Source organism: Dendropsophus ebraccatus, chromosome 3, assembly GCF_027789765.1.
Source record: "Dendropsophus ebraccatus isolate aDenEbr1 chromosome 3, aDenEbr1.pat, whole genome shotgun sequence".
NCBI classification, from domain to species: domain Eukaryota; kingdom Metazoa; phylum Chordata; class Amphibia; order Anura; family Hylidae; genus Dendropsophus; species Dendropsophus ebraccatus.
Window position 1 is genome coordinate 150,851,340 of NC_091456.1, and position 11,786 is coordinate 150,863,125.

An 11,786-nucleotide genomic window follows, 5' to 3' on the forward strand; every position below is an offset into this window, starting at 1 on the left:
AATCCAATAAAGTCTCCATTGATCCATTGCCCCCTATAAAATTTGAATATGCAAAGAAAGGGTCCGTGGAGCCTCAGTTACGAGTCTCAAAACACGGGAATAGCCAGATATCCCTCCAGGGAAGGAAACCTATTGCCAAGGGGTGCCTTCCAGTGAGGAGATCACCAAACCACCCTGATATGTAGCCCTTTAAGTCCCACTTGGTTGCCAGTATTGGTACACTAATAGGCAAATACCAGGGTGGACCCTTTTGCGTCAAAGTCTAACTCAGTTGCGAGGATTGCGACATGACAAAGGAAATACCAAAGCCAGGCATCCATCCACAGACAGCTGTTAATAATAATAATAATAATAATAATAATAATAATAATGCTTTTTATTTGTATAGCGCACACAGATTCCGCAGCACTTCACATAGTTTTTGTTGCCAATTATTGCTCCCTGTCCCCAATAGGGCTCACAATCTAAATTCACCTATCTGTATGTTTTTGGGTGTTTTGGGGTGTTTGCCCCTTGTCAGTGTGGAGCAGGATTCTGGCTACCCGGGGCAATGAAACATAGACCAACAAAACACAACAATCACTGAGCTCAGAGAGATTGTGAAAAAAAATCTAATGGAGTACTCATTAAGGAGTCTCCATTGATACAGTGCCCCCTATAAATATGGCTATTCTCGTGTTTTGAGACTCGCAACTGAGGCTCCACGGACCCCTTTATCGGCCACACAAACCCTTGTTTACAGAGCGGATAAAGATACATTTTTAAGCAGGCTTAAAAAATGCGATCAGCCGATAATCAGGTGTTTCTAGTGAAGCTTCTGGCTGATAATAAGCCTGGTTTCTCTTCTACAGCCCTTTCTAGTGACCTATTGTGCTGTTACCTATGCACTTTCCATAACTGCAGACTGTCAGTCCAGTCTCCAGACCTTACCTCTGCTCTCCTAAATGACATTTTAAGCTCTAGAAGAAAAAAGTGAGCAGAATTTTTAACGTGCAAACTTTAGCGGAAATGCTATGTGGGTTTGGCTATGAGCACACACCGTGTTTTGACACATTTTTGCCCCTGCTCACATTGAATTCAATGGTAGAACTTCTGTCAGTTGACAGTCATTTCAGTTTTATGTCTAATTATCACTGACAAAAAGAAAGTCTGGAAATAAGAAGTTTGAGACTCATGTTACCTGTAGAAACAACGGTTAAAATGAGTATCAATATACTGTGTGTGCACACAGCCTTGCATGTCAGTCAGTTATTTAACCTTTTATGGCTTTCCGTATAAAATGATGGTCAGCAGTGGACATTCACTTTAAGTCCACTAAAAGCATAAAAACATAATAAGTTATGCCAGTAATCAGGTACTACTCATACTATGAAATAGGTTTGACATTATAGTTTAACATTTATATGCAATTTGTGTTGTTTTCCCACTACAACAGTGATCCCGCATCTGTTCTGCTAACATTGTAGCCATCATCTGATTTGGTAGTATAATGCTGCCTGTCTATCTGTGTCAGGCCTAGACATTTTGTGAACAAAGGCTGCGTCTTGTAAGGCTGCAGAGATTTCACATATGGACTGTTTTACTCCAGGCACTGGGCCCAGACTGCATCACCCTTGGCTTCATTTACAACAACTCTATTTAAGCCCAAGTATTTTAGCTAAAAGGTACTGCAGAGTGCCCAGGATGTCCTCTCATGGTACCAGGGAATGTTGTGCTTACACAGTGTATAAAATATCACTGTAATTGTACCATGAATGCCAATGGATTCACAAACATCATGACTGGTTTCCAAACTGTACACTAAAATAGTGTATAATATATATATATGTGTGTGTGTGTATATATATATATATATATATATATATATATATATATATATATATATATATGTGTGTGTTGAAACCAGAAGTTTACATACGCCATATAAAAAGACACATACGCATGTTCTACTTACTATCTGACATGAAATCAGGATGAACCTTTTTCCCATTTTAGATTAATTAGGATTACCACAATTATTTATATTTGCAAAATTTCTGAATAATGAGAGAATTTTTTAGAGACATTTTCTACAGTCAAAAGTTTAAATACATTTTTTTTTATTAGTATTTGGTACCATTGCCTATAAACTGTATGAGGTGGGTTAAACATTTGGGATATCCCTCCACAAGCGTCTCACAATAGTTTGAAGGAATTTGAGTCCATTGCTCCTGACAGAACTGGTGTAACTGAGCCATCTTTGTAGGCCGCCTTGCTCGCATATGCCTTTTCAGCTTTGCTTATGAATTTTAGATAGGATTGCGATCAGGGCTTTGTGATGGCCACTCCAAAACATTGACTTTGTTATCCCTAAGCCACTTTGTAACCAGTTTGGCAGTATGCTTATCCATTTGGAAGACCCATTTGCGCCTAAGCTTCCTTCCTGGCTGATGTCTTGATGCTTCAGTGATGCCACATAATGTTCTTTCCTCATGATGCCATCTTTTTTGTGAAGTGCACCAGTCTCTCCTGCAGCAAACCAACCCCACAAAATAATGCTGCCAGCCCTGTGTTTCACACTTAGGATTACGTTCTTAGGCTTCCGTTCCCTGGACATTCCCATCTTGTTTGTACTTTCATTTAATTGTTTCTACAGATAAACAATACACCTTCTGGTATCTGGAAATTGCACCCACAAAAGTCCACAATTCGATTCCTGATATCTTTAGTCACTAATTAACTCAGATGTTGCCACTAAACCTATCAGAAGCTTCCAAAGACATGACATCATCATATGGGCTGTCCCAAATTGTTTAAAGGCATAGAAATCCCAGTGTATGTTAGCTTTTGACATTGCAGAAAGTAATAAAAATGCCTTTAAAATTCTCTTTCTCTCATTATTCTGGCATTTGACAAATAAAAATAATTTTATTAATCCTAATTGACCTAAAACGGGAAAGGTTTATCCTGATTTCATGTCTATTTCCCCCAGTTCTCAGCTGCTGCTTTCTGCTGAAGACCCAAAAACTGTGTGTGAGTATTTCTCTCTGTCTCCCCTTCTCCCTCCTCTCTTCTGAGACAGCTGATTAAAACAACACCACGATTGGCTTTATCTGCAACTTCTTAGCTTCTCTGTAATGCTGGGAAGATTCACAGTGAGATCATTAGCAACTTGACCTCAGAATAACCCTTCCAGCATTACAAAGAAGCTACAGAAAAAGCCAGTCATGGGCTTGTTTACATCAGCTGTCTCAGAAAGGAGGGGGAGAAGGAGAGAAAAGCTCACACAGGTTTTTGTGTCTTCAGCAGAGAGCAGCAGCTCAGAACTGTGAGAAGGAGACTGAATTGATAATAACAATTATGGAATGAATTGTTAGTCTCACCATAGGCAGCAACATATCAAAAGTTGTGTTTGAGTGGAATATGCCTCGACTGCAGTTAAAGTTGGACAGTATGTATACATCGGTCTTGGGCATTACTTCTATAATATATTCATTACCTCTGGTTGTTAGAAGTAAAACTAGTTTTTTTAGATTGTTAGATTTTAGATTGTTAGTAGACCATAGAGACAATGTGGGATGGTTGAGATGAGGAAGGAGATGCAGGGAGGAGCAGCACCATGAAAAGCTTTGGGTGAGTGTGAGGATTTTGTACTGTTATTTAAAATTGATGGGTATCCAGTGTAGTGACTGGCACGACAGAGGGTAGGCATCGGTATGGTAACTGGCACAAGGAGGGAGGCATCGGTGTTGTGACTGGCACAGGGGGGGGGCATTGGTGTAGTGTCTGGCACAGGGTCGAGGCATTGGTGTAGTGACTAGTACAGTAGGGAAGCATCGGTGTAGCAACTGACATGGGAGGCATCGGTGTAGTGATTGGGTCAGGAGGAAGGCATCGGTGTAGTGACTGGAACAGGGGAAAGGAATCAGTGTAGTGACTGGCACAGTGGGAAAGCATCGGTGTAGTGACTGGCACAGGAGAGAGGCATTGGTGTAGTAATTGGCACAGTGGGGAAGTATTGGTGTAGCAACAAGTGGGGAGGCATCAGTGTAGTGACTGGCATGGGGGAAGGCATCAGTGTAGTGACTGGCATGGGGGGAGGCATCAGTGTAGTGACTGGCACAGTGGGGAAGCATTGGTGTAGTGACTGGCACTGTGGGGAAGCATTGGTGTAATGACTGGCACAGTGGGGGGCATCAGTGTAGTGACTGGCACAGTGGGGAAGCATCGGTGTAGATACTGACATGGGGGGATGCATCAGTGTAGTGACTGGCACAGTGGGGAGGCATCAGTGTAGTGACTGGAACAGTGAGAAGGCATCAGTGTAGTGACTGGCATGGTGGGCATCAGTGTAGTGACTGGCATAGTGGGGAGGTATCTGTGTGGTGACTGGCACAGTGGAAGACATCAGTGTAGTGACTGGCATAAGGGAGACATCAGTGTAGTGACTGGCACAGTGGGGAGACATCAGTGTAGTGACTGGCACAGTGGGGAAGCATTGGTGTAGTGAGTGGCACAGTGGGGAAGCATCGGTGTAGATACTGACATGGGGGATGCATCAGTGTAGTTACTGGCACAGTGGGGACGCATCAGTGTAGTGACTGGAATGGAGGGCATCAGTGTAGTGACTGGCACAGTGGGAAGGCATCGGTGTCGTGACTGGCACAGTGGGGAGACATCAGTGTAGTCACTGGCACGGGGGAGGCATCAGTGTATCGACTGGCACAGGGGAGGCATCAGTGTAGTGACTGGCACGGGGAAGAGGAATGAGTGTAGTGACTGGCACAGGGGGAGGCATCAGTGTAGAGACTGACACAGGGGAGGCATCAGTGTAGTGACTGGCACAGGGGAGAGGGATTGGTGTAGTGAATGGCACGGGGGGGAGGCATCAGTGTAACAGCTGGACAGGGAGATGAGCCTGACTGTGGCATTTAGCATGGACGGGAGAGGGGAGAGCTTTAAGAAGGGAAGGGACCTATTAGTATGAATGAAAGAGACATTAACATTTTTAGTGGGTTACAACTGTAAGGAAAAGAAAGTATGGATTCTGGAAATATTTTTGAGGTGCAGTTTGACTGTATATATGGTGTAAAAAAGAAGAACTAAATGTAGCATAACCCTAGGACAGCTGGCATGTTGTTTAGGAGTTATGCTATTGCCACAAACACAGATGGAAATGTCAGGTGTAGGTCGGTGACTAGAAAGGAAAATTAAGATGTTTAGTTTTTTAAAAATGGGGAGGACATGATGTCTGAGACAGTGGAGAGTCAGTCACTGCATTTTGTAGGAGTGCACGGCTGATGTCACTGGACTATTAACTGAATTGTCAGATAAACTATAAATGCACAAATGGAAATAAGAGCGGCCCCCGCACACATCAGTGTCCCGCAGCTGCCTCTCATTAACCCCTTAAACGCAGCGATCGTGGAGTTTAAGGTAGTCAGTGACAGGACAAGCTCCTGTCACTGAGTGTAGGTGGAAAAATAAAAGTGCTATGGCTCTTAGAAGGTGGGGAGGAACATTACATTCATTTGACCCAGACATCCGTGCATCAGTGGGCTTGGTCACATTCACTTGTTGGCAGTTGGCAGCACCTCTATGCCTCTGTTCACACTGCAGGTCTGTACATACTCCCCCTGGGATCCTATCTGCCCAGTTTGTAGGCTTAATGTTAGCCCAGGAGAGGCCATTGCTAGTGTGAGAATGCTAAAGTGGGACCATGTCTCTGAGGCTATCTTGGTGGTACAACGTGGTAACATGGTACACTCTGTTTGATCAAATGGTTTGCGAAGATCCTTATTTTATAGCAGGTTTTTATCATGTGTACACCTGGGGAGTATGTACAGTAAGCCCCTGCAGGTTGCTGCTTAATTTTTTCGTTTTTTATTTTTCATACATTTGCCCATCATTAAAAATAACTTGCAGCAATTCACTTTTTTGTGGTTTTGCTTTTTTTTTATTCTCCATGCTTTTGCCACAGTTAGAGGAAAATTTATTTTTTGCCACAATTTCACCAAAACCAAAGCAAAAAATACTGAAAAAAACTAGACAGTACCGCATCTTACTGTATCTCGGTATGCTTCTGATAATCCTTTTTTACAGCATGCGAGCATCCATACTACGCCAGTGTTCTGTCTCGGATGCATTGCTCCTACAGGAGGGCAGTGCTGCCCAGGGGCGCTATATGACAAGACTCTGAGAAGCTACAGCTCCTTAGTATGGGCAGGAATTCTGTTGGCCTCTCGATAGGCTCTGTATTGTGCATGAGGATTGGCTGTCATCACAGCTCCCACAATGCTCTGCTCTCTAGTAACAGGAAACTAGAAAAATTCAGACTTTTGTTTTTATTTCAAATTGTGTGCATGAATAAAATACAATGTGAAATCGGCGTGGTATAAGCAATGCAAACTATTTAGTAGGCTTAACGTGTTATGTCCAAATAACATGACGGGGGAGATTTATCAAACATGGTCTAAAGTGAAACTGGCTCAGTTGCCCCTAGCAACCAATCAGATTCCACTTTTCATTCCTCACAGACTCTTTGGAAAATGAAAGGTGGAATCTGATTGGTTGCTAGGGGCAACTGAGCCAGTTTCACTTTACACCATGTTTGATAAATCTCCCCCTACTTTGCTGTAAAAGTGGAGAACTCCTTAAAATGATCCCATTTCTTAATCCCAATGTATGTGTTACACTTGTAGGAGAATTACCTTTTCTTTGCGTTTATTGTTTTTATCCTCCCCATTTTATATTGTGATCTGCTAGCACCAATGGAAATCCATTGTATACGTAGCTTATCCATAGTCGCTAAACACTAGGATTTTAGTCACACAGCGCCTTCCAGTTTTCTTCTAGCAGATCCTGGCAGAACACAGAAAACAACTGTAAATTCTACGGGGCTTGTCATTTCAGCTTTCATTTTAAATGTCTAGATTTATATTGTCCCCTTCTCTGCACATTATTCGCAGTGTGTCTCTGTAGTCAAGGCAGCTTACCGAGGAGCAGCAAACCATCTGCTAAAGGATTTGAAATTGTGAATTATCCTTTACTGTGTGGAGGCACTCGTGCTTGGCCAGAGACATTCATTTGAATTAAGCTATAAATGCTGTATAAAAGGACGACTCGTGTAATGGAGGTTCATGAATAATTTTAAGGGAAGGGCAACTGCACACTCTAAACTTTTACGGCCTCCAAACCGAGTGTTTTTGGAGTTCACTGTTCATTTTGAGTTTTTATTGTAAGTCATAGAAGCTTTCAAAGCTAAAGGAGGAGGATTAGGGGAGAGGATTCGGCAGCTAGGCAGGCACTGGGCTGCACAGTGACTGCTCACTTTACACTACATCATTGGCGATCAGCTTGGGCTGTAATTTATTTATTTTTTTTTGTATAAAAATTAGTGTTTAAAAAACAAACAAAAAAAAAACCTTGTCACATGCTGTAATGCTTAAATGCATTTATATCCCTAATTGTACCAATGCGTTTTATATGATAGGAGAAACAGTCATGCACAAAGCTTGCAGAAACAACAACGTGAACAGGCTGCGCGTACAGCTCTCCCTCTCTGGATATAACATTAATATAAAAGGTAAGCCTTTTTTTTTTAAGTCTTTTTCATGTTAAATTCCCACACATTTTCTGTATTCTAGCCTTGAATTCTAGCTGGTTGGAGTCATATTAGCTTTTAAAGTGTGTGTACCATGTGCTAAGATGAACAGTGATACTGACAGTATTGATTTTCTTCCTCTATCCTTGGCTTCTCTTATGATTGTTTAACACAGACAGTGCACACAGAGTTGTTCTGCTGGCTTTTTTTTCCCTTTTTATTCTTCTCTTCCCCCTTTCTTCATAATGTGGGATGTGTACAGTGTTCTAGATGGATTCTCTTTTAATTGTTGCTGATTTATAACTCAGACAATGCAGGCTGGACGCCTTTACATGAGGCTTGTAACCATGGCAGCACAGAATGTGTCCGTGAAATTTTGCAGCGCTGCCCAGAAGTAGACTTGCTCAGTCATGTGGATGGTGTGACTCCCTTACATGATGCTCTACAAAACGGACACATTGAAATTGGCAAAATGCTGCTTCAGCATGGGGGTAAGGATACTAAAATTCTACTATACTTACTTTTATTATATAACATCATTAGAATTTAACATTCTGCTTTATTGCTGACACTAAGACTTTATTTCTATGTAATTGAAGTGTATTTATATTATTTTACGTAAAATTGCACACTCATTATATGTGTATATATATATTGAAATATGGCACGGTATATGTATTGTTGTCTACAGCATTGTGGTGCTTTTTTATTATAATATTATTTTATTATAAGCCATTATTTCTCAATTATAAAATAAAAGAAAGTTGGGATGGTTCAATAAGTTTTTGTTAAGATTTCCTAAGGCATCAATAGCACCTAAATTGCATTGCATGACTAAGATTTTCTGAGAATTTTTTTTTTTTTTTTTTTTAGTATACAATGCTGTAATAATTTTTTTAAAAACACATTCTATGACTGTATGTTGTGAAATAAAATCTTTAATAGGTTACAACACAAGACATTTTATGGCACCTAAATCACCATCGTAGGTTCCTGACATCCTTTTTTTTGTAGGCTTCTCCTGCCCTCTAAAGGCCGCTCTGTGTTTCTATTGGAAATGCTTGATCAGTGTCTGTCTCACTCAGTCTTCATCGTTCCTCATGGCCGCTATTTATTGAAGTGTGTTTGTCTGTCTCCTAGGTGTTTTATTTATCAACAGAGGCAACTCAAGCCAATACCCGGCTGCACTTCAATCAGTCTAAGTGATGCCGCCACCAATATTAGATTAGACGCTGCTCCTCTGTAGGAAATAGTGCTGCAGATTTTTTTTTTTTTTTTTTTTTTTGCTTTTCTGGTTTGATTTGAAGAATTGGTAGGGGATGATCCCCTTGTCCTAGGGGAGGAGATCTAGTTGAACTTGCATTCATCAAGTTTTTCACACACCAGTGCTGGCAGTATGCAGACTCATCTCTGCCACTGTCACAGTCTGGGGATTGGCCTGTCAACGAAGCTGACAACAGGGTGTAGAGAACTGCATTAGATATAGAGGATGGATGTGTGCACTGTCTATAATGTAATTTTGTTGTGTGTGCAGCTGTCCTGTATAGTAAAATATATCTGTAAGTCAATGGTAATGCTATTACACACACACACACACACACACACATACATATATATATATTATGAAGGTAGCTTTATAAGTTCTTTCTATACATGGTCATTTTTGTTATATGTTATAGTCACAAAAAAATCTGAACTCTTCCTGATGCCCAAATGACAAATAGGCAGTGGTATAGAGAGAGCAGAGGAGTGCACTTGCACTTACATTTTGATAAAATTGCGTATTTTAATAGTAAAAGTATTGACTCATCTGGCATTAACACAACCCCTATATGTTTTTCAGGACCAGTCATTTTGAAGCAACAGGATTCTAATGGCAAGTTTCCGCTGGACTACGTCCTCTCTCCACAGCTAAAAAATGAACTTTTTGCCATAGTTCAAGTGAAAGAAACTATTGAGGATTTTCACAGACTTGTCGTTGAAGTGTCTGATCAACATAAACTAGAATTTAGTGCATTTCTCCTCTGCAGGATGTTGTTTAGTTATACTGCTATGTATGCTTTGCCTTCAGATGCCGTATCTGCCAAAACGCTGTATCCAAATTCGGCAGTTTTAGTTAACCATGAAAAAAGTACACACACTTCTTTCAGAGAGTCAATAGTGGAAACCTATGTGGAAGCCTTAGCTACAATGCAGAATGTAGGTGACTTTCTACAGTCTATTCCAGATTATATACTCGAGAACCCTGGGTTTAATATGCAGGTTCTACTTTCTACCCTTCATAATTTGGCCTCCTCTTCACCAGTTCTTAAAACACCAAAAAGAACCAGTTATAAAGCGCAGCCTAGTACCAGTTGGCTCCGAGTGTCATAAGGCTGTTTAGTGATTAAAGGAAACCTCAGGAAAAATTGATATTGCCTCATGCAGGGTCTGAGGTTGTGGAACATGACTTCTGGGTTTGGCGCTTTTTGAATCCTTGTGTCACACGGTCCCCTCAGGACTTGCACTAGGTATATCATAGTACAGTGATGGTGAACCTTCAGAACTCCAGCTGTTGCAAAAATACAATTCCCATCATCCCTGGAAAACCAGAGATATGGCTTTGGCCGCCCAGGTTTGATTGGAATGGTAGTTTTGCAAAAGCTGGAGTGCCAAAGGTTCCCCATCACTGTCGTAGTGCATCAGTTTTTCCTGGAGTGTCCTTTTTATAGTATCTGAATGACCAGCAAATAGTGGCTCACTGGCACTCCCGCTTTAGTATACATAAAACCGATAAAACTATTTTTCCAGTATTTTATAGTCTATGTTTTAAAATTGACCTCCTACTTGCACATACTAAACATAGTGTACCAAAGAAAGGTCCAAAGAGCTAAGAAACATGGCCGCCATTGCAGCAGTTGTCAGATCCTACAAAGTTCTACAGTGATATTGTTATTCAGAGATGTCTCGCTGGCTAAACTGTTCAAGTTTCTGCGGGAACTTTAGTTATTGTTGGATGTCACCAAGCTGTTCAAGAGATGGATCTAACAAAAAGTATAACTCAAAAGGAAAAAAAAAAATAACACAAATGTTGCTGGAAATTTTTTTTTACGTTTCAAAGGTTTACAACTCAAATTCCATATGTTGTGTTACATGGTGTTCAGATTTTATTTATTGAGATTCTATATGATTAAAGGGTTTTTGTAAAATAGATGATAGTATAATAATAGAATATATAATAATAATATAGTTGAACACTGAAATTGACTGCAACAGCAGTACATTTTTATTGCCTAATGGTCAAACATTCTCTTTTTGGAAAATGTAAGGGCTTGTTACATAGCAAATACTCAACTTTGTGCTCTAAAAGGAAGTAAACTACAAGCATAAGGCCTCTCACCAGTCAGTGCTGGGTAATTCTGTTTTACTGTTTTAGGCTGGGTTCACACTATGTATATTTGAGGCTGTATTTGGTCCTCATGTCAGGTCCTCATAGCAACCAAAACCAGGAGTGGATTAAAAAAAAACACAGAAAGGCTCTGTTCACATAATGTTGTAATTGAGTGGATGGCCGCCATATAACGGTAAATAACTTCCATTATTTCAATACAACAGGCGTTGTTTTAAAATAACAGCACATATTTGCCATTAAATGGCGGCCATCCACTCAATTACAACATTATGTGAACAGAGCCTTTCTGTGTTTTCAATCCACTCCTTATTTTGGTTGCTATACAGCCTCAAACATACAGCCTCAAATATACGTAGTGTGAACATAGCCTTAGGCTGGGTTCACACTACGTATATTTCAGTCAGTATTGCAACCAAAACCAGGAGTGGATTAAAAACACAGAAAGGATCTGTTCACACAATGTTGAAATTGAGTGGATGGCCGCCATTTAATGGCAAATATTTGCTGTTATTTTAGAACAACGGCTGTTATATTGAAATAATGGCCGTTATTACTGTTATATGGCGGCCATCCACTCAATTTCATCATTGTGTGAACAGAGCCTTTCTGTGTTTTTAATCCACTCCTGGTTTTGGTTGCAATACTGACTGAAATATACGTAGTGTGAACGCAGCCTTAATTACAATCTTTCATTCACCAAGTTATTCTCCCAGAGGTTGAGGAAGCTGAGCTCTGTGCTGCTGTTTGTCGCTGCCTTCAGTCTGCAGTGTCTTTTTTTGAAGGTTTAGTGACCTTGCAGAGCCACTCTCTCAT

The 11,786-nt window shown here is 40.6% G+C and overlaps 1 protein-coding gene across 2 annotated transcripts in view; it reads left to right on the forward strand.

The window, feature by feature from the left end:
- The window catches only part of SLF1 (SMC5-SMC6 complex localization factor 1), a 66,797-nt gene extending 56,304 nt beyond the window's left edge, over nt 1-10,493 (forward strand). For both annotated transcript variants that reach the window (XM_069962925.1, XM_069962923.1), the window contains exons 16-18: nt 7,472-7,564; nt 7,891-8,073; nt 9,426-10,493. In XM_069962925.1, coding sequence (XP_069819026.1) covers nt 7,472-7,564; nt 7,891-8,073; nt 9,426-9,955 — 806 coding nt within the window. In that variant the 3' untranslated portion in view covers nt 9,956-10,493. The remainder of the gene's footprint in view (nt 1-7,471; nt 7,565-7,890; nt 8,074-9,425) is intronic.
- The last annotated feature ends 1,293 nt before the right edge of the window (nt 10,494-11,786 follow it).